Raw genomic sequence first — 23663 nt, forward strand, 5'->3', positions numbered from 1 at the left:
TGCAGTCGCAGCTGCTTGCGAGACCTGCCAGGAAAGGGCGACTCGGCATCTGCCTGCACCACGCGCTGTGCCCTCTACTCCTTCCGCAACCCCCCTGCACTCCCAGGGCTGGGAGGGGTGCGTCTGTCCTCGAGCACGAACTCTGGGGGGCGCCGGAAATATTAGCAGCCCCACCATCAGCCTGTCGTCCTCCAGCCCAGCCTGCGGGCCTGCCCAGGCAAAGCCGCCGAGAGCGTGGGGACTTTCGAGACAGCGGGGAGGGAGAGGAGCAGGATGCGGGGGATCAGCAACATCTCAGTGCCATCGTGGGGCAGGAGCCATCACCCACCCTTGGAGCAGGGCTCCCACGAGCCAGGCGGCGGCAGGGACTCGACCCAGCCCGAGAGGCCACTGACCCTCAGGCTCATCTCTGGCCCCTCAGGACGCTGGCTTTCAAAGATCCATTTGGCCCAGGGTACAGTCACGGTGGCTAAGAAAAAACTTAGCTCAGCGCGGGGGTCTGGCCTGGCCTTGGGGCCAGAACCAGGAAGCTAAGAGAAGCCCGAGCCGAGCTGGGGTTCTGGGGTACGTGTGAGCAAGGGAGGGGGGGGACATGGGAGGACTCAGCGGCAGCATCCCCTGGCCCAGGGAAGGGGATCGACACCCAGGAGGACACCCCAGAGCTAGAAATAGCCACGGGGCTCTGCCCCGGCCTGGGGGCTGGGAAGCGATGGGGTCCGCTCCCTGCAGAGGGTAACAGAAAGGGCTGGGCCGGACGCACCAACCCCCAGCTCTGGCCGTCACGCGCCTGTGTAAAACGTCCCGCCTTTGGGGCTGAACGGACCGGAGCCAGGCTGGGGTTTGTAGGTCCTACAAATATGGCGCTTTTCCATGGCTCCTGACAGTGACGCAATTTTATTTCTTTCGTTAAAAAACACCCCGCCCCCGGCGACTCTTTCAGCTCCGGGAGAGGTTTCCCTCCCTTGGCCAGGCCGGCGACGCCCTGGGTGGCTTCACAGTGTCTCCAGCCGGGCAGGGGAAGCCGGGAGCAAATGGGGCTCACCCTGCCGTGCAGCTGTCTGGCTGGGCAGACGGCCTGTCTCGCCCCCCACCCCCGGGAACCAACCATGCCCGGTGCCGGTGACGCCCAGGCAGGCTTCAGCCTCTGCCAGGGCAGACCCAGCTCCCTCTCTACTTGCCCGAAATCCCAGAGGGCAGAGCTATCGCAGCTACAGGGACGCAGGAGACCGGTCAGGGGTCACAGCCGCACTGGAGTGAGGACGGGGGGGTCTGTCCCATTGCCCTGCCCTAACGCCCCCCATCTCCCCACGGCGCCTCAGCAGTGGATCTCGTAGGCGATCTGCGGCTGGAACGCAAGTCCCTGATTGACAAACAGTTCGCTGGCCTCCCGCTCGCCCTCCTCCTCCCCCTCCAGGGTCTGCGTGGCCTGGTCCTGCAGCAGCTCTGGAAGCCCCGGGAAGGCCCCGGCCAGCCCCTTGGGGTCCTTGTAGGTGGCGAAGAGCGGCTTGGTGCGGTCGATGACGAACATCTCGTGGCCCCGCTCGTCGCGGTACTCCTCCAGCTGGGCGAAGGTGGTGGGCCCGTCCGAGTAGTCGTTGACGTAGAGGATGTTCTCCTCCTTCTTGGCCTTTTTCCGCTTGCGGTGCTTCCTGTAGATCATGACGACGAGGAGCAGCGCGACGAGGGCCAGCAGCGAGATGCCCACGGCGATGGCCGTCTGCATGGCCATGCTCAGGGCGTTGAAGTCCATGCTCTCCATGTCGTAGAGGGGCTCCTGGCTGACGTCCACGGAGGCCGGGTAGGCGCGCGGCGGCGGCTGCTGCTGGGAGCGGTTGACCATGAGGCGGAAGAGCACGCGGGCCGTGCCGCCCGGGTTGGAGGCCTCGCACTCGTACTTGCCGGCGTGGGCCACCGTGATGTTGTTGAGGAAGAGCATCCCGCTCCCCGTGTCCGAGTCGAAGCGCTCCCTGCCGCCGGGCTCCCGCAGCTCCGCCGTTCCACCCAGCGGCTTGGCGCTCGCCGTGGCAGGCCCTGCCCACGCGTGGGCCACCTTCCGCCAGCTCACCAGCGGCTGCGGGTAGCCGGAGGCCTGGCAGGAGACCCGCAGGTCGTCCCCGAGCCGGGCCGTCGCCTCCAGCGGCTCCACCTTCAGCACAGGCGGGATGCAGATCAGGCTGTTCCCGGAGATGTCCAGCAGGCTCTGGTAGGCCAAGCGCGGGGGCTCCGAGCACACGATCTTCTTGTCCAGCGAGCTGAGGAGACGCTGCCCTTCCTCCTTGATCCAGGCGCCGAGCCAGTGCAGGGCGCAGTCACATCGCCAGGGGTTTTCTGCCAAGAGAAGCTGGGTCAGTCGGGACGGTGTCCAGTCGCCTGAGCCCCGCCCCAAGCCAAGGAAGGGGCCGGCCGATGAAGAGGCACGTCTAGACGGCTCAGCCATACCACCGCGGCGCACCGGGCCGCAGGGAGCTGTGCTGCGCAGCTCCAGGGAGCCGGGGTGGGGATCGTGTGGGGTGGGTAGCTCGGGGAGTGGGCTGAAATTCAGTCGAAGGAAAGTCTGGCTGAAGCTGGGGGAGTTTCCCTGCCAGGGAGAGCCATGGGGTGGTCCAGGAGGGGGGGGGGGCTCATGGGCTGAGCACAGGTGGGGGGGGCTGGGTGGTGACCGATCTCCCATGGGGGCAGACTGGTTACACCTCGCCCCTCTCCTGGACGTTGTGCTCTGAGAGAGTTTCGGCACCTCAGCCCCCACACCCCAGCGCAATCGTCCACGCTGCACTGCCGGAGGGGAGGGGGGGTCACTCAGGGTCCCACAGGGAGTGTGTCCAGAGTCGGGAATCAAACCCAGGCCTCTCGACTCCCCGCCCCAGTCGTTAACTGCTAGATCCGCTGCCTCTCAGAGACGCCTGACAGGTGAAGAGATGTTGAACGACACCATCGCTGGGGGAGTATGCTGGGGGACAATCCCTAAATGCCCCTACCAGTCAGCACCCTCTATCCCCCCTGGACAACAGGGGGCAACCCCACGGCAGCTAATTCCCCAGGTGTGATGAAGCGGGACTGTTCTTAATGTTTCCTCTGAATATTGTGGGGGTGCCTCAGTTTCCCCTGGGGAGTTCTTAAGTATCTAGGTAGTGGGGTAAGGGTGTATGATCGTTGCAGAGCCCTAGAGAGCAGGTGTGTGCAGGGATCTGGACACAGAGAATGGCCGACACCCTGTTTCCTGGCAACTGATGGCCTGGGCCCTTCCCCCCTGCAAGGTGAGAGCTAAAGGGTTGGAGAACAAAGGAATCCAGTGACCTCCTGGCCCGGGAAAGGGACAAAGCCCAGAGGAGGAGGGGCTGGAGGGAGTTTCAGTTTGAGGCTGGCTAGGGACATGGAGTGAAGTGCAGACGGGGTTGTCTGGCTCACTGCCCCCCAAAATGGACCCGGCTGAGGGGTCCTGTTCTCTGCACTTACAAGCTCTGGTTTAGACCGTGTTCCTCTCGTCTAATAAACCTTCTGTTTTACTGGCTGGCTGAGAGACGCGTCTGACTGCGGAGTTGTGGGGCAGGACCCTCTGGCTTCCCCAGGACCCCACCTGGGCGGACTCGCTGTGGGAAGCGCACGGAGGGGCAGAGGAGGCTGAATGCTCCGGGGTCAGACCCAGGAAGGTGGAAGCCGTGTGTCCTGAAGACAGGCTGCTCCCAGAGAGGAGACTTCCCCAGCGTCCGGCCTGGCTTCGTAGGGAGCAGTTCCAGAGCATCGCCCGGTGACTCCATGACACCAGGCCTCGCTGCCCGAGCCAGGGCCCTGTCTGCTGTGCCGGGGGGAGAGCAGCCTGCAGTCCCACTCCCTGCCCAGAGCCTTGGCTCTCTCTGCCAGCTCCCTGCTCTGCATCCAGGCCAGAGAGCTGCCTGGGCCCCAACAGCCTGAACGCTGGGAACGGGGGGCAGCCAGGCTCAGGGCCTGGTCACACAGATCATCACTGGACTTTCCAGAGGGAGCCCTTGGTCCTGCCAAGCAACAAGACCAGCAGATTCCGCCCCCCACCCCGTCCGACCTGCAGGTGGCGCTGCAGCGGCCAGGTGCCCTGGCACGGGGGGGGGGGGGCGGTGGTTACCTGTCAGCCTCAGCACCTGCAGGCTGATGAGGGGGCGCAGGGCAGGGCGGCTGATGGTGCGCAGGTTGTTCTTGCTGAGGTCGAGCAGGGCGAGGGAGGAGAGCCCAGCCAGCGCCTGATCCTCCAGCGCCCCGATGCTGTTCTCCTGCAGGTGCAGCTCCTGTAGCCTCTGCAATGGAGCAGGGGGACGGAGGGTCACCTGAAAGGGCTGCTCGCTCGGCCGCTGGAGAGCGCTGGGCTAGACCTGGGGGGCTGACGGGGCCCGACACACCTGACATGCCCACGCCTGGGCAAACACGCGCCTGCACCGGCGGGCACAAGCCATCGTGCCCACGTCCACGCCCCCACCAAACACACCGTCGCGTACACAGGGGCTGACGTACGCCCGCCGGTTCCCAGCCCGTCTCGCATACACGTTCCCCCGCCTCATATCCAGAATGCCGCAAGCCGCTACCCTTCACGCTGCGAGCCACAAGAGACCCCCCCAATTTCACAGGGACCCCGGAGCATTTACCAGTAACAGGCTCAGCTCTTTCCGCGTTCCACGTACTGGCCCCTGGGGGATGCGGGAACATTATTCCCATGTGACGGGGTGGGGGAATCCGGGCTCCCAGCCTCACCTCCGTTTCTCAGGCCATTCCAGCCCCTTGTCTGTTGTGTTCCTCCCAGGAGCGGAGCACCTGCCTCCCCTGGCAGCATGGGGCTCCCGCCAGTGGGCGGACACAGGCAGCCCCCTCTCACCTGCAGGTCGCAGAAGGTGAAGTCGAGCAGCTTGGTGATCTGGTTGCCGGCCAGGTAGAGGACGCGCAGGTGCTCCAGGCCCTTGAAGATGCTGCTGTCGAGGAGGTGGATGCGGTTGCCGTTGAGGGCCAGCTCCAGCAGGTGCTGCTGGCTGTGGAAGGCGCCCGGCTCCAGCGCCGAGATGGTGTTGTTCTGCATGTAGAGGTAACGCAGGCCCCGCAGCACCGCCAGGTCCTGCTGGTGGATCTGCGTGATGCTGTTATCCTGCAGGAAGACGGTCTGCGGAGGGGACACGGGCTGAGAGCAACACCCTGGCTTCACCCCCCGGGGGGCACAGCCCTCCCCAGCCCCCTGCAACCTCCCTGCCCCATGGTGAGAAACAGGTGCAACTCCCACTGGAGTAACCCAGCCCTGACAGAACCTCCCTCCCCCACATGCCAGGCTTTGGCCCAGGGCTCTCCCGTGCCAGCCGGGCCAGGGATAAAGCCCCAGTAGCTCTGTCACTAGGGCCCCTGCTCAGGGGTCGGGTACCCCGCGTGCACGGGGGGCATTCTAGCAGGGTTTACCCAGAATGCACTGAGGCTCATCACAGCACTGGCCTTTCCATCCTCTCTCCTGGTTTCTCTAGCCTCATTCAGCGGCTGCAGGTTGGCGAGGGGCCTGCTGCCCGGTTCACCCAGCGGACCGGGTGGGGCTGTTAGTGCCGACGGCCCCTTCTGACCCAGCCCCTGTGGCGTCTACACCAGGAGTGAGGTGTTCAGGGCATGACATTCCCCCCAGTCCTAAGCCCTGTAGCCAAGTCGAGTTAATTTTTACACATAGACCAGTCCTTGCTATGCAGACTCTTCCAGCACAACATCGCTACGATCCGGCCTTTCCTCTCCATCCACACCGCTCAAACCCTCGCCCCAGCATCTCCATCAGGGCTCCATCCTTCTCTCTGGCCCCCACAAACGCAATCTTCCCGCCTCCTCTCCACTCTGCTGCCAAGACCGTTCTCCCAGCTGGCCCCTCTCTTTGGATCCTTCCCCCGGCTCCCCCTGGTCTAGCTCATCGAACACGAGCTCCTGTTTTCAGCTGCGAGCGCATTGAGACAACTGCCTGCCATGGACCAGTATCGTATACTTGTTCTCCCCCGCCTGTAGCCATCTGTTGTCTCTAGCCCTGTAATTAGCCTGGGCAGGGATTGACTTTTTATTCTGTCTGTACAGCACCTAGCGCTACCATAATAATAATAATAATGGGCACCTGAGCTCCATCCCTGACCTTGGGCTGGTCCTGCCCCATGTCTCAGTTTCCCTCTCTGTAGAAGGGGATAATGACCCTTCCCCCGCTCCCAAGGGTGCCTGTTGGATGGATGCCAACATGAAACTGGGGGGCCTGGGGGGGGGGCCTGGCCGTACCTGGGTGGAGGGGTGGATGCTGGCCGGGATCTCCTTGAGGCCGAGGGAGCCGCACTCCACGGTCATGCTGTAGCAGCGGCAGGTAGCAGGGCAGCCGTTGGCCCTGAGCACCAGCAGGCCCAGGAGGAGGAGGGGCGAGACAAGCAGGGCCATTTTAGACCAGCTGCCAAAGAGACAGAGAGCGGGGGCTGAATATGGCCAATGCTGAACGGATCCCCTGCCCCAAACCCCACCGCCCCAGCGGAGACGGGACTGGAACCAGGTGCCCCACGCTTGCCCGCTGAGCCAGGGGAGGTCTTCCTCGGCCCAGCCCCAGCAGTAGGTCCCTGCTCCTGTACACGGGTCCGGCCACCAGAAGGCGACACTCACATGTGAGTCCTACCCATCCATCCCCAAACCAGACTGGGGCTCCCACGGCCCAGAGCTACCCCGACCCTGGGGGAAACGGCCCAGAGCCGAGTGGAAGCACCGGTTAGAGGCAGGAGAACGGCCTGGAGCAGCCCCCACGATGGGGAGGTATCAGTTGGGGGAGCAGCCAATGGGGCAAGGAACACGGACTTTGAATGGCAGGGCAAATGGGGGTGCTGGCTCCCAAGGGACAGGGGACAGATGCTCTGAGCTGGATGGGCCAGAGGCTGGACAGTAGGGCACAGCCTTGCCCTGGAGCCTGGGTAGGACCAGATCAGGCCTTTGCAGCTCCGCCGTCAAGATTCTGTCGCTGCTCAGTGGGGCTGATGGGGCTGGAAGCTCTGTCCGGACCAGCCCAGCTCCTTCCCTCCTGTCCCTACGCACCAACACCCCCACCCCCAGCCTTCCCTCCCTGCCCCTAGCCCCCCATTCCAGCTCCTTCCCCGTCCCTGAGCGCCAATCCCCCCATCCTTCCCACCCTGCCCCCAGCCCCACCCCATCTCTGAGTGCCAATCCCCGCCAGCCTTCCCTCCCTGCCCCCAGCTCCTTCCCCGTCCCTGAGCACCAATCCCCCCAGCCTTCCCACCCTGCCCCCAGCCCCCCATTCCAGCTCCTTCCCCGTCCCTGCTCTGCAGCCCTTTTGACACTTCACAGGCCCGGCCCTGCCCGCACTGATGCCAAGTGGAGTTTGCCGAGTGACTCCCATGGCAGCAAGATCGGGCCCTCTGCTTTGCCCCAATATGAGGCCAGGCTGACAGCCCTGGGCCCGATGGCCTTGGGGCGTCCCGCAAGGGGCAGAGCGACGGGGGCTCACCCTCTGGGGCCCGTTCAGTCCCTGGCCTCCCGACAGAGGCTGCAGCGAGCGCCAGCGGCCGTGTCATCTCTGGCCCCCAGCCCTGGCGAAGACGGGACTGAGACCCAGCGAACTCATCACGCCAGCTGTCAGGCAGGAATGGGGAGGACAGGGTTGTCGCCTCATCCTGGAACCAGCTGGCCCCCCCAGAACGCCCCCACTCCCTAAGGAGCAGCGCGGCATCGGCTAGTTGGGGCTCCCAGAACCCCTGCTCAGGGGCCTGCCCTGGGCTCCCTGCGGGGAAGGAGCGGTCGGCCTGGCTGCGTCTCAGTGGGGAAGGCCCCTCCCTGGCTGGGCCTAATGCAGGGCAAATGCCAGGCCCTGCGGAGCGGCTCCGGGCAGGGCTGCGCCTGGCAGCCGGCTGGGATGGGGGAGCAGAGACACCGCGTTCCCCAGGGTGTTGTGTTAAAGGGACATAGCTCTTATTAGATGAAGCCGGGGGGGAGGGGGGGATCCGCACCCCTTGCCAGCCCCCAGGCAGTTAGCCCCCAAACTTTGCGAGCACCTCTCTTGGCAGGCGGGAGAGAGATGCTCCAGCGGCTTGGGTGCTAGGGACTTACTGCTGGTCTCCAGAGCAGAGGGTCCCCCTCCCTGAGCCCTCTGGGGCCTGGGACGTACCCCCAGAGCTCTGAGGAAGGGCCTAGCGCTGATCCCACCCCTGGAGTGGGCAGGCTCCCTGCCAGGCTCAGGTCCCTCCCTGGCTCCCGTGATCTGTCCCGCAGAGCGGGTGGAGGTGGGGGGTACCGCCAGCTGTCTGCTGGGGATTCGCAAGCTGCTTTCACTAATTTGTCATTGTCTGGGGAGGCCTGATTTCCAGTTCTGCAGCCACTGGCAGAACAGCAGTGGGCCCCCACCCCAAGGAGTAGGAATGGGTGTGGGGTCCCCTCCCCCTCTGGAACGGCCATGGGGACCAGGAGAGCGGCCTCAGAGAACACTGCCAACAATCGTGGCCAGGAGCCCCAGGACCGGGCCACCACTGGCCATTTGTCCCCTGCCGCCTTCAGGCTCTGACACCCACAAACCTGCCCCAGGGGTGTCCCCTTAACTAGGCCCAGGCCCTGGGGCCACGTGGAGCCCTGTGCTGCCCCATGGCAGGAGCACAGTGAGATGGTCTCCTTTTCCCACGTGCTTTGGGACACATCTTCACCGCACAGGAGGCCCCACAGATGAGGGGGAAGAGGCTGGGTGGGGCCCCTGGGCTGGATACCTGGGCTGAAGATGGGCAGCCGTGGTCACGAGGTGCCAGGGCCCCATGGAGACACCCGCAGGCAGCGAGGTCTTTCTGGCTACAGGAAGGGTAAGAGACCCGCTTGGCCCACTGGACCCCAGGCTCCGGCCCAGCTGCTCCGCTTGGGCGAAGCCAGGCCAGGGACACTGGCATGCTCACCGGTTCGCTCGGGTCCTTGTGCCACCATCCCCACCCCCAAACGGGCAGAGACAGCTCAGCACCTCCTAAACCCATTAGAGGCTTTGGCTCCTGTCTCAAGCAATCAAGCAAAGCCCCGAATGCCAGCAGCACCCGGCCAGAAGGGCTCACACCAGGGCAGTCCCTCCCTCCTCCCTAGCCCCCCGACAGCCTCCGCCCCAGCCTAGGGGCTGGAGAGGCGATTGCTCACTGCTGACAGGTGCTGGGCTGGCCCTCGACACCAAAGGGCCTCGCAGCAAGTGCGGCATGGGGCAGGGGCCATGCAAGCTGCTGCCCCCGGGGTGGAAGGACTCACCCCAGCCCATTCCTTCCTCGCCTTTCCTTCTGCTGAGATTCTCCATCACGGTGCCACCCCTGTCAACGGGCGGCGACGTCCCCAGACAGACCTCGGCTCGCTCAGCAGCCTTCAGACAGTGAGGTGAGGACTCCCCAGGCACTGGATCCTGTGACCCGGAAGGGAGCATGGTGCCAAGTCCCACACTAACTCCCGAGCCAGGCTCCCCTCCTGTCCTGACGCACGGCCTCGTGGGCACAGCCCCGGGAGGGCTCAGGAGAGCGGGGGTCAACTCCCGACTCTGCCACAGACTCCCTGCGTGACCCTGGGAGAGTCACTTACTGTGCAAGCAGAGACCTTTGGGCTCTCACCACTTCCTCCCTCCCAGCTGCCGGGCGGGCACGGCGCTGGCCAACCCCTGGGGGCATCAGCGCCAAGTCATTACGCAGGTGGGCTGCATCCTATATGGAGTGATGGCCTCACTGCCCAGGGCCTGGGAGCCAACAGGTCTGGGGCTCAGCTGTGCCCGGTGCACTGGCCTACATGAGTGCCCAGCATTACCCAAGCAATGGGGCAGAGAGACCCAGAGCTGCTCACCCCATAGGACCAATCAGCGCACACTGGCTGAGTATCCGAAGGAGGCCGAGTATGGGAAGGGACCAAGCCCCTCCAGGAGGCAGGGGAATCAGTCAGGAGGCAACAAGGGGGTCTAACGAGAGGACAAGAATGAAATGGAGCAAAGGGAAAGTGGAGGCTGACTAATGGGAAAGAAGGTAACCAGGAGACGTCCTGGGCTGTGCAAACCGCCTCCCACTGGTCGACTCTCCCATTGCTTGGGCGACTCTCAGCTAGACTGGGCAGACGGCAGGGAGCGACTCTGCACTGGCTCCTAGGGAGCAGACCAGGGTGGGGGCCTAAAATGGCTTTTCCATGGCACTGAGCTGGGATTCAGGAGGCCTGGAGTCGATTCCTGCCTCTGTCACTGACTTCCCGTGTGACCTTGGGCACATCACTCGTGCTCTCTGCGCCTCAGTTCCCCCCTATCTGAACGGGGGAGGATAAACCCTGCCACTAGTCCATGACCTCTTCAGGGCAGGGACTGTCTCGCTGCACCCACATTGGTCCAACCCAAATAAAATAAACAATAGCCCAGCTGCAAGCTCCCCCCCCGGCTGTTGCCGGAGGAGCTGGCCCCCATCACAAACACACAGCAATTGAGGAAAAGCCCCTAAAACAGCCACAAGAAGCTGACGTCCCCAGGCAGCACATTCACGCGTGGACACAATCTACCGCTCAGCCCGGGCAGATACCTTAACTCCAAGCCCTCGGGCAGCAGGGCCAACCACCCCACTCTGCCCCCAAACGCTCAGGAGGCCAGAGCGGACGAGTCACTGAGGAGAGCAAATCAAAGACAAGAAGCCGGACGCTCCGGCCCCCTGCATGGAAGGGGCATGCTAGTAGCTGCTCCCCGCAGCGCTGGGTCCCACGGGCAGGGAGCCACCCCGTCCAGAGAGGAGTGTCCGCGAGACACAAACACCATCTGCTCCAGTGGCCAAGGGAGAGACTCCCCCACGGGGCCAGGAATCGGAAACGACATCGCACAGAGAGGCGAGGAAGAGAGACTGTGCCTGGCTCTGGGGGTGCCGGGCTCTGGCCACCAGCAGGGCTGGGGCTGGGATTCTGGGCTGCTAGCCCAGTGGGCAAAGTCTGCATCAGCCTGGCATTGTCTCCTCCCCATGGAGCAGCACCAGCCAAAGGGACCCTCCCCCCGACACAGAGACTTGGAGTGGGGGTCCTGGTTGATGTGACAGCTGGGTGACTGGGGTGGGGGCGGTTGATGAGATGACATGGGGCAGCAGGGAGGGTGGGGGGCCGTTTATAGCATGATACCTGGGCAGCTGGGGGGGTGATAGCACGATTCCTGGGTGGCTGGGGGAGGAGCTGGGGGCCCGTGGATGGCTGGCAGCTGGGCGGGGGGGGGGGAAGCTGGGGGCTGTGGCTGGCTATTGGGGGGCGGGGTTGGAGGGCATGACTCCCAGGCAGCCCCGCTGCAGGGGCATCACAGGGGGTTGCTATCAGCTTAGGCCTCTTTACCGCGGGTTTCATGGCATATTTAAAGAGCTCCAAATAATTCCAAAGCTGCTTACGGGGCGGGGGATTTGGGACTCAGGCTTCTCCCGAGAGGGATTAGCCATGGGCAGGGGGAGGGGCACCCACAAGCACCGGGAGTGTGAGGGCTGGCAGGACTCGTTGGGCTGGTCCCAGTGGGCAGCCGGGTGTGTGCATGGAGTGGGGCATCTCTGTGCAGGGAAGGGGGTGGACAGTCGGTATGTGTAGGGGAGGGGAGCCTGTGGGAAGGGTGATGTGATTTGGCTCTAGACTGTTCTCAATGGTAGCAGATGACAGAACGAGGAGTAATGGTCTCAAGTTGCAGTGGGGGAGGTTTAGATTGGATATTAGGAAAAACTTTTTCACTAAGAGGGTGGTGAAACACTGGAATGCGTTACCTAGGGAGGTGGTAGAATCTCCTTCCTTAGAGGTTTTTAAGGTCAGGCTTGACAAAGCCCTGGCTGGGATGATTTAACTGGGAATTGGTCCTGCTTTGAGCAGGGGGTTGGACTAGATGACCTTCTGGGGTCCCTTCCAACCCTGATATTCTATGATTCTATGATTCTATGTGTGTATAAACGGGGTGTGTGCGTGTGTGTAATGGGTGTGTGCAGACACTGTATGATCAGGGAAGGGGTGTGCATGTGATGGTTGCATGCAGACTGTGTATGATCAGGGAAGCGGGTGTGTGTGTGTGTAACAGGTGTGTGCAGACAGTGTATGATCAGGGAAGGGATGTGCGTGTGTGTATAGGGAAGGGGAGATGCATGGATATGGGCAGGAGAAATGGATGCCCGCATTAGGGACACTGACTCCTTGCACTGATTGCTGGATCCCCATCGCAGGAGGGGATCAGGAGCCGCATGCCCAACACATGCCATAGAGCACAGGAGCCCTGCCCTACTGAGGAGAGGGGGGCCCCGGGGCAGCATCAGGGGCTATATAGATTCCCTGGGAAGGAGAGAACAGAGACAAAAGGGAAGGGACTTGCCCAGGGTCACACCGAAAATCTGTGGCAGAATCAGGAATAGAACCCAGGAGTCCTGTCCCTAGCCCCCCTGCTCTACCCCACTAAACCCCACTCCCCTCCCCAAGCTGGGGATAGAACCCAGGAGTCCTGACCCCCGGCCTTGTGCTTCATGCATTAGACAGTGCTGCCTACTCACACACGTTCCATCACATATATTCCTCTTCCCCGCTCCTCACCCACCCACGCCCTGCTCCTCTCCCCCAGCTGAGAACATCTGCCCCCCTGAGACTGGCACACGCCCTGCCTCTGGCTTTTCCCTGCTACTTTCTTCCTATCGGCCTGACCAGACCTGACCAACCCCCACCCCAAAACACACTAAATAGAGATGCTGTTTTTCTCTTTGCTCTGAACTCAGGGGTGGAGGGAGGCTGTGGCATTGCCAGGGATGGTGGGTGTGTCCCCCTGCCTGGTCACTGCCCTCCCAACTTTTGGAGCCGGGGGGGGGGGGGCAGGAAGATGTTAACCTCAAGCCCAGTGAGATCACTGGGGTTGGGATCACTGGGGGGAAACTGAGGCACAGAAAGGGGAAGGGACTCACAGCCAGTCAGTGGAGGAGCTGGGGATGGAACCCAGGAGTCCTGTGCTTTAATCGCTAGGCCACGCTGCCTCCTTTGCCTGCATGGCTAACAGTGATCTGTGAGAAGAAGGCTGGTCCCGTGATTAGAGAGACCTGACTTTGAGTCTCTGCTCTACCATGCCCCCGTGTGACCTTGGCAAATCACTCAGTGGCTCCATGCCTCAGTTTCCCACGTGTACAATGGGTGTAATGGCCCTACCCAGAGTCCCGGGGGTTGGGAGGGTAATGCACTACAGGTGCAGCGATGCTCTGGGGACGGGGGCTCTAAAAACACCACAGTGCCATTGCCCCGGCGGGAGCAGAGAGGAGGTTTTAATCCAGGAGCTGGGCTCCAGGCCCCGTCTGTGCAGGCCTCATGGCCACTGCAGGCTCCGACCTCTGCTGCTAGCCACCAGCGGGATCCAGCCTGAGCCTCTCTCGCCTACAGAGATCTCGCTGGAGCTGGGGAGCTGTCATGCACCGAACATGTTCCTAAGCTGGGTTGGGAGGCTGCCTGCCGTGGGCAAGGACCTGCTAGAACAGCGCCCAGGCTGGACCCGGCCCGTCTGTGAAGGACGGAGTCTCTCCGGCTCTGAAGGAAGCACTGGGGCTCCCAACCCAGGACATCAGTGAGATGAGTTTGATGGGCTCAGCTCAGTCTCTGCTGAGGGACTGTGTGTGCAGGATTTGTGCCATGACCACCCTCCAGAACTTCCTCCCACAAGTCAGGAGAGCAGGGCGGGATCCCCAGCCAGGAGCATCAAGGGGGTGAAGATGATGGATGGCGGGGATGGGGGCGGGAACTGGGCTTTGATGCTGCGCCCCATGCACACGGGCGGCCGAGGGCCAGGCCTGCAGGCTAGGACAGGACTCTGCTGTGCGAGGACAGGTGCACTGGCCTTTTGACTCGATTCTGCTGTTCACCAAATCCGTCTCTGCTCAGGAGGAGGCTAGAACTCAGAGAGCAGCGGGCTGCAGGGCAGGAGTGAGGGGCACGGGCAGAATTAGGGGGGTGGGTCCCAGAGTGGGACACCTGGGGGGCTGCAGGTTGGGACTGGGGGACACTGGCAGAGCTATGTGTGTCGGGAGCCCCTGGCTGGGAGGGCAGCCGGCCGTGGGTGGAAATCGAGAGGCACTGGCAGAGTGGCAGGGATCCCAGGGCGGGACGGCCGTGGGTTGGGACCAAGGGACATCGGCAGAAGCGTGTGAAAACGTGAAGCAGAAAACAGCCATTCAGATAGGTCAGGGTGGCTCCAGCCGCTTCCCTGTCCCGTGAGGGGCTTTGGTTGGGCAGGGTGTGGGGGACGCAGAATGAGCTGAGAGGGGCTTGTAAAGCACCTTCCCCACAATATCCGCCAGCGCTGGACAGTCACGACGCACAACCCGGGCCAGGCAGAGGGTGACAGGGAGTCCCCGTGAATCGGCAACTCAGGCCCCTGCCCCCAGCCCCACAAGCGGCTGCCAGGCTGGCGAGATGGGAGAATAACGCCCAAGAGGAGACACTTACCCAGACCTCAGCCCCGCTCCCATCAGGGCGCCCAGGGCCAACCAGCCAGGAGAGCAGGGAGGAGAATTCAGGAGGGGGCTTATCAGAGGGGGGAACCGCCAGCTGTCTGCGGGGGGGAGCGGGGAAGCAGGGGGTCCTTTCAGGGCACACTGCTCAGCTCCTCAAATGCCCATCGGCAGGGAGGGGCCAACAAAGGAAAGGTCAGTGCATCGCCCACGCAGCAACCACACAGCCCCGGACACGCACACATCATCCACAGCCCGGGGGGAGCTGAGGGGGATGAATGGCAGAGAAAGTCCCCGCCCCACTCTAGAGCGGGGCCCTGCGGCCCCTTGCTCCAGCTCAGGGCCATAGATTGCTCCAGCCATTCTACCCGCAAGGTGCTGCTGGGGGATTGGGCACAGACGGGGAAGGGACATGCCCAGGGTCTCACACACAAAGTCAGGGGCAGAGCCGGGAATAGACCCCAGCTCCCTCCTGCTCAAAGCCCTGAAGCAGACAGCCTCACACGTTTCGAGGCCCACCGGGGCCAGCACGGATGCTCTCGCAGCACTGTTAACACAGAGAGACTGGCCATTTCCCCCAGCCCACACACACGCTGCCCGCCCCATGGCACGGAGAACCGATACCAGCTGCCACCTTCTCTCCAGACACATCATTAGCAGGATTACTCGCTCCATGGGTTCAAAAACCAGCAGTCCTTCCCAGAAGGACACGAGACTGGCTCAAAAGCCAGGAGAGTTTAAACAACGGTAAGATGCAGGCTCTTGTTATTCACCTGCTGGTTTGAGCTACATTTTGGGGCTTTTCACCAGGGTGAGGAGACCAGAGATTCTCCCTTATTCACCTGCCTGCAGTAACGGGGCTTGCAGAAAACCCCCCATCACAAAAGTTGCAATTAAAATCACAAGAGCTGCAGGGCATGAGCGTCTCTCTCTCCACCCGTCCGTCCAGGGGGATTGGCACCGGGGAGCGTGCACAGAAGTCAGTGCCGTGGCGTGTGCTGGATGCTGGGTGCGTGCGAGTGACTGGCCTGCACAGGCGCGCCCCATTGTGCTTACATTTGAAGGTGGCTGTTTGCAGGGGCGTATGAGCAGCAGGACGAGCAGGGTGTCCTTGGCTAGGGGGCATACGTTTGAGCCGGAGCGTGTTTTAGCACGGAGCTCTTTTCTCTGTGTGGGTGGGAGCGCGTGTTGATGGGGCCGTGTGGGTGTGTTTGCTGAAGCGTGAGCATGCGTGTGGGTGCACGCGGGAGCAGGACCCCGTGTTCCTCGGGGCGGAGCAGAGGCGAGGGGTCTGCTTTCACGGCTCGGTGCTGCAGGGAGCCTGCCAGCTAGAGCCCTGCTCCCCCGCACAATGTTGGCTCTGACAAGAAGCCGGCAGTTGGCTCAGAGCAGTGGAGCAGGCAGAGCGGCTCCCGGGAGCTTCCGATCAGCTTCTCCACCTGACCTGCCTCGTGTGCTGGCAGCACGCTCGCTTTGCACACCAGGACGTGTGAACTCGCAGCAGGTCGCTCAGAAGCGGTCAGTGTAGTCCACAAACCCCAGTTCGGGCTCACTTGGTTGTCAGAGCTCGCGGGGGGAAAGAGCAAAGTCTGCCAGCCAGGCTGGGCGGGCCCAGCGCTCTGGTTATCTGGGTGGTTATTTAGCCAGCTCAGCTGAGGTTCGGGGCTGTAGCCCGACTGGGATCTCACGGCTTCTGTCCCGTGTTTGCTTTGGAACGGAGCAGCCAGCCAATTCCACCAGTGCTGGAACAGGACATTGACCATGCGGGCCGCTTGCTGTCAGATGGCTCTGACTCCAGCTGGATCGGCCGCACGCCCAGCACCGCGATCTCTCTCCCACCCAAAGCTCTGGTTCTGGCCCACTCCGGTCGTGGGTACTAGGCTGGGTGTCCCGAGAGCTGGAGTCTGTCCCCAGCTCTGCCACTGACTGGGGCTCTGCTTCTCCTCCCCCAAGGCAGGCCATGTGCCAGCTCTCTGGGACAGGGCCCATGTCTTACACAGCACAATGGGGCTTCCGTCTCCAACCCTACGCTAATATTAACCACCACCGGCCTTGGAGTTTAACAGCACACAGGCACCGGCAGGTCACAACGCACATAGGATCTGACGAAAGAGACTTTTCCATTGAAGGCTCCCACGGTCCTATACACAGGATAAATCCTTTCATTCACCATTGAAATGCAGCCACCTCTGGAGCGGAACGTCTCAGCCATGTAACGGTGCACAGCAATCTCACAGAGCGGTTTGGGACAGGAAGTGAGGAGAAAGCCCGCAGCCAATCGCAGCCTCGGAGGGATGTTAGAGCTCTCAGAGTCGGAGTTCTCGTACCAGCACTGACATTGACTCACTCTGTGACCCTGGACTGGGCAGGGCGGGTCCCGTGGCCACTCAGTGCCTCAGTTCCCTGGTTGTGAAAAGGGATAATGATGCCACCCGATCCTACTGCTACACTCTCCAGGCTACTCCTCGCCCCTCTCTCATGGCTTCTCCCAGCCGAGCTTCCCACCTCCTGCCCACCCATCGACCTCTCTCCTCCTTCCAGGATTCACATTCCCTTTCCGCACTGACAGCCTCTCCTCGCTCCCCTCTCGGCCGTGGTCTGTTTCGTTGCCTGGAAGCTCCTCAGGGCAGGATAGGTTAGGTCAGTTCTCGCGTTGCTGCTTGGACAGTGCAGGGGCCACGGAACAGGTTAGGTGCCTCCAAAGGGGCTGATCCGAGGCAAACTCAGCAGTGGGGTTGGGGGGGGGGGGGTCAATAGCTCGTCCAACCCCAGGAAGATATGAAAACCTGGGGTTGGCTCCACCCTCTCCGATAAGGTTGGCTCTGCCCCGCACAGTGCATTTAGCACAGGGGTTATGCTGCCGACAGGCGAGATGTGGCAATCTGGTTGAGGTAACTGGCGCAATACCGAAATGGAAGCTGCTCAGACGAACCCTTCTGCCACCAGGGGATAAAACAAATCTACATGAAACTGCAGAGTGACAGCTAGAATTAGACCAGCCTGCTCTGAAAGCCCAGGCCTTTTCCACCTGAGTTACAAGAGAATCTCCGTGGCTGTTAACAGTACAGGGCCTGTGATACACAGCTGAACAGCTCTGACTCAGGAAGCTAGGGGGCAGTGGCAATCACATGTATCTGGTCCAATATGTTACACTATCATTATTAGCATCCCAAACTGGCTACAGGTTAGTGACTTCTGGTGGACTCCCTGGGCACGCAGGGAGCCAGACCTCCAGAAGGGGCGTGACACAAGGTCCTTCGCTGGCTGACCCAGCGGGCAAGACGGAGCGAGATCAGCAAACCACACAAAGTCAAACCATGGCCAAAAGTGCAGAGTGGCCACAGCAGCTGCCCAGCCAGGCCGCACTCTAACCCTGACTCGGCAGGGTCAGCCGCCTGGTAGCCATCTGCCCCGGAGTCCAGAGAACCAGGAGTGGGAACAGAGCCCCTTTCAGCTGGCTCTGAACTGCTCCTAGAGCGACAGGGCCTGAGGCCAGCTCGTCAAGGGCTTGGCACCCACTGTGCCCCCACCGCGCTGAGCCCCTCTGACAATCCAGCCCCGAGGTTGTTGCTGGCTAGCGTCCAGGTCTCAGCCCATGTCCCGAGGGGCGTCCTCATCACAACCTGCACTGCCTTGGCCCTGTGCTTGGCAGCCACAGCAGAAGGGCCTGGGAGCGAATGAGCCCCGAAGATGGGGTGCCACCAGGGCAGAGCCTTGCCAGACTGCTTCCTGGGCCGCGTCTGCTCTGAGGATCAGAGGATCCAGCCCCCAGAGTCATCAATAAATTCATGTAACACCTCCCCCCAGGCAGAGACAGACCCACTGCCACCAGCCGACCCGGGCGCACCCTGCCACCGTCCATAACCGGCACCTCACGGTTAAAGCAACGACAGATCTTCGGGTTCCAAACACACAGACCCGGCCACTTCAGCCAAGGAGACTCCCCCTCAACCACTAGTGGGACCCTGCGGTTCTGGGCCTAGGGCCACATCAGCTGCCTGAGCCCACCAGCCCTGGCTCAGGCCCGATGCTACAGAAAGGGTCACAAAGCTGGGGGAATCCTGGCCCACCCCCTCTCCCGGGGCAGTGGCAGCCAGTGACCCTCTCTCACAGGTAAGGGAGACAGGAATGCTCCTGGCTGGGATCCTGCTGCTTCCCTTTGGCTTTTCCCACTCATCCCCGAGTCTCCCCCCCCCCCCCCCGGCCAAGCTCTGGTCTCAGTCTTACCCCCTCCCCTCGATTCTCCCTATGCCCCAGCCGGACCTGGGGACCATCCCAGGAGCAAGACCCAACCCTTCTTGCCCAAACACCCCCCTGCAAACTGGCACCAGAACAGTCCCCTGCCCTGGGACGTCTGGGCTCAATTCTGCCCTGACTCTCTGCTCAGGAATCAATGGGGCTGCATGGGGGGCCAGCCCCTCGTTGGGTACCCTGAGCAGCCTGTGACGGAATGGGGAGGGAGGCTGGAAAGGCGCCCAGGTGCGAGCAGATCCCACCAGGAACTCCCCCCGGACACTGGCCCCATGTGTCCCCAGAGCACCTGGCATCTCCATTCCCCTGCCAGGAATTCACCCCGGGCTCTGTCCCGCTGCTGCCACTCGGGTCCTCCCACCGGGGGGGGGGCATGACCGCTCCCTCACCCACACCTTACAGGGACCTGAAGCAGGCCAAAGAGCCGGGAAGAGAACCCAGGCGTCCTAGCTCGGATGGCCCCGCGCTGCTCCCATACGCAGCTCGCCTTCCTCCTTCCCGCCCCCCCAGAAGGTGACCTCAGCGGGGGGGATACTACCCCCAGCCCCGGGAGCCAGACCCGCCCCCATGCAACATCCGGGGACCCCCCCGTACCCCGGGGGCAGGCAGGGCGCACACGCCCCCGGCCCGGGCTCACCTGAGCGGGCGGGCTGCCTGGCCAGCGCTCCCCGTCCATGGCATCCGCCGTCAGCCCGCGGGGAGCCTCAGCGCGCCTGGCCCCGGCTCCAGCGGGCGGCGGCCCCGGACCGGGTCAGCGGGATCCGGGCGGCCCCTGCGCGCTGCGCGTCCGCCACCCCCTGCGCCCGGCCCCGACTGCGCCCGGCCGGCGGCGGGGACCGAACCCGCAGCCCCGGGCCGCTGCCGTCGGACCCGATTGGCGGCCGCGGCTGACATCACCCCGGGCTCGGCCAACCGCGGGCCTGCGATGTGATGTCACGCTCCTGAGCCCCGCCAGCGCCCCGTGCGGGGCAGGGGCGCCGGGCTCCCGCAGGCACGCGCGGGTCGTACACACACACAGCATACACCGCCCCCCCCCACACAGCATACACCGCCCCCCCCACACACCCACACACACACAGCATACACACCGCCCCCCCCACACACCCACAGCATACACCGCCCCCCCCACACACCCACAGCATACACCGCCCCCCCCACACACCCACACACACAGCATACACCGCCCCCCCACACACACCCCCACACACACAGCATACACACCGCCCCCCCCACACACAGCATACACCGCCCCCCACACACACACCCCCACACACACAGCATACACACCGCCACCCCCCCACAGCATACACACCGCCCCACACACACCCCCCACACACAGCATACACACCGCCCCCCACACACACACCGCCCCCCCTACACACACAGCATACACCGCCCCCCCACACACAGCATACACACCGCCCCACACACACCGCCCCCCCCACACAGCATACACACCGCCCCACACACACACACCGCCCCCCCTACACACACAGCATACACCGCCCCCCACACACAGCATACACCGCCCCCCCACACACACCCCCACACACACCCAGCATACACACCGCCCCACACACACCCCCCCACACACAGCATACACACCGCCCCACACACCGCCCCCCACACACACACCGCCCCCCCTACACACACAGCATACACCGCCCCCCCCCACACAGCATACACACCGCCCCACACACACCGCCCCCCCACACAGCATACACACCGCCCCACACACACACCCCCCACACACAGCATACACACCGCCCCCCCCACACACACCGCCCCCCTACACACACAGCATACACCGCCCCCCCCACACAGCATACACCGCCCCCCCCCACACACCCCCACACACACCCAGCATACACACCGCCCCACACACACCCCCCCACACACAGCATACACACCGCCCCACACACCACCCCCCCACACACACAGCATACACACCGCCCCCCCACACACACCGCCCCCCCTACACACACAGCATACACCGCCCCCCCCACAGCATACACCGCCCCCCCCACACACACCCACACACACAGCATACACACCGCCCCCCCCACACACACCCACACACACAGCATACACACCGCCCCCCCACACCCCCCCCCACACACAGCATACACACCGCCCCCCCCACACACACAGCATACACCGCCCCCCCCACACACCCACACACACAACATACACACCGCCACCCCCCCACACAGCATACACACCGCCCCACACACACCGCCCCCCTCCCCCCACAGCATACACACCGCCCCACACACCACCCCCCCACACACACAGCATACACACCGCCCCCCACACACACACCGCCCCCCCTACACACACAGCATACAACGCCCCCCCCACACAGCATACACCGCCCCCCCACACACACCCACACACACAGCATACACACCGCCCCCCCCCACACACCCACACACACAGCATACACACCGCCCCCCCCACACCCCCCCCACACACAGCATACACACCGCCCCCCCACACACACCCACACACACAGCATACACACCGCCCCCCCCACACACACCCACACACACAGCATACACCGCCCCCCACACACACACACCCACACACACAGCATACACACCGCCACCCCCCCACACAGCATACACACCGCCCCACACACACAGCATACACACCGCCCCCCCACACACACCCCCACACACAGCATACACACCGCCCCCCCACACACACCCACACACACAGCATACACACCGCCCCCCCATACACCCCCCCACACACAGCATACACACCGCCCCCCCCACACACACCCACACACACAGCATACACACCGCCCCCCCCCCACACACCCACACACACAGCATACACCGCCCCCCCCCCCCACACACACACGCAGCATACACACCGCCACCGCCCCACACACACCGCCCCTCCCCCCACAGCATACACACCGCCCCACACACCACCCCCCCACACACACAGCATACACACCGCCCCCCACACACACACCGCCCCCCTACACACACAGCATACACCGCCCCCCCCACACACACCCCCCACACACACAGCATACACACCGCCCCACACACACCCCCCCACACACAGCATACACACCGCCCCACACACCACCCCCCCACACACACAGCATACACACCGCCCCCACACACACACCGCCCCCCCTACACACACAGCATACACCGCCCCCCCCACACAGCATACACCGCCCCCCCACACACACACCCCACACACACACAGCATACACACCGCCCCACACACACCCCCCCACACACAGCATACACACCGCCCCACACACACCCCCCCACACACAGCATACACACCGCCCCCACACACACACCGCCCCCCCTACACACACAGCATACACCGCCCCCCCCACACAGCATACACCGCCCCCCCACACACACCCCCCACACACACAGCATACACACCGCCCCACACACACACCCCCACACACAGCATACACACCGCTCCACACACCACCCCCCCACACACACAGCATACACACCGCCCCCCACACACACACCGCCCCCCCTACACACACAGCATACACCGCCCCCCCACACAGCATACACCGCCCCCCCCCACACACACACCCCCCACACACACAGCATACACACCGCCCCACACACACCCCCCCACACACAGCATACACACCGCCCCCACACACACACCGCCCCCCCTACACACACAGCATACACCGCCCCCCCCACACAGCATACACACCGCCCCACACACACCGGCCCCCCCCCCACAGCATACACACCGCCCCACACACACCGCCCCCCCACAGCATACACACCGCCCCACACCCCCACCCCCACACACACCGCCCCCCCCCACACACCACCCCCCCTACACACACAGCATACACCGCCCCCCCCACACACAGCATACACACTGCCCCACACACACCGCCCCCCCCACACAGCATACACACCGCCCCACACAGCATACACACCGCCCCACACACACCGCCCCCCCCACACAGCATACACACCGCCCCCCCCACACACAGCATACACCGCCCCCCACACACACCGCCCCCCCCACACACACAGCATACACCGCCCCACACACACACTGACAAAGCATACACACCGCCCCCCCCACACAGACACACACACACAGAGCATACACCGCCCCCCCCAGCATACACACCGCCCCCCCCACACACAGCATACACACCGCCCCCCCCCACACACACACAGAGCACACTGACACACCCCGATAGGACATCCACACACAGATCTCTGTCTCAGTCAGTCTCACACACACACACACACCCCGTGTGCGGGAGCCTAGGGCTGGGGGCAGGGGAGAGCGCCCCCCCCCTCGGTCTGCCCGCACGGCGCAGACCCCGGGCGTTGGGGCTGGTTTCAGTCAATAGCAGCAGCTGTGACCGGGAGCGTTTGCTGCGGGCTCCGGCGGGGACGACGACGACGCCGGCCCGGGGGGGACGGGGGGGGCTCACACTCCTCACAGCCCCAACGCGCTGGGGAAAGCGCCGGGGGCAGCCGGCTGGAAACAGCCGTGTGGGCTCGGTTCGGCCAAGGGACCGCTGTGCCGTGCCTGGGGGGCAGACACCTGGGGGGAGGGGGACGGGTCTTAGCATGGCTGATGGGCTGAGAAAAGGGACGTGTAAGGAAGACAAGTGTGTATGTATGCGGGGGGGGGAGTGGGTGGGGATGATAGATAGATGGGATATACGGGGAGAGATCGATAGATGACCTGTACCTATGGGGAATATGGGTGGATGGATGGACGGACAGACAGAAGGCTGTGTATGGGGATGGACAGACAGGGGGCTGTGAGCAGTGATAGATGGCCAGCCAGAGGGCTGTGCATGGGGATGGATGGACAAAGACAGACAGACAGAGGATGGGGTACAGGGCTGGCTGGACAGACATGGACAGACGGAGGGCAGCGTATGGGGATGGACGGACAGACGGAGGGCGGCGTACGGGGATGGACGGACAGAGGGCGACAGCTGCATAGACGTAGCCAGCAGCA

General features: G+C 63.5%; 1 protein-coding gene across 1 annotated transcript; it reads right to left on the reverse strand.

The window, feature by feature from the left end:
- Positions 1-878: 878 nt before the first annotated feature.
- LRRC24 (leucine rich repeat containing 24) lies at positions 879-19493 on the reverse strand. Its single transcript, XM_084619848.1, has 5 exons — positions 19297-19493; positions 6241-6403; positions 4838-5116; positions 4097-4265; positions 879-2328 (listed from the first exon to the last, which is right to left on the reverse strand). Exons 1-5 carry the CDS (start codon positions 19338-19340, stop codon positions 1316-1318), a joined length of 1668 nt encoding a protein of 555 aa, XP_084475974.1. The 5' UTR covers positions 19341-19493; the 3' UTR covers positions 879-1315.
- Positions 19494-23663: the final 4170 nt, after the last annotated feature.

The sequence above is a fragment of the Lepidochelys olivacea genome (assembly GCF_965140295.1).
Source record: "Lepidochelys olivacea isolate rLepOli2 genome assembly, chromosome: 2".
NCBI classification, from domain to species: Eukaryota; Metazoa; Chordata; order Testudines; family Cheloniidae; genus Lepidochelys; species Lepidochelys olivacea.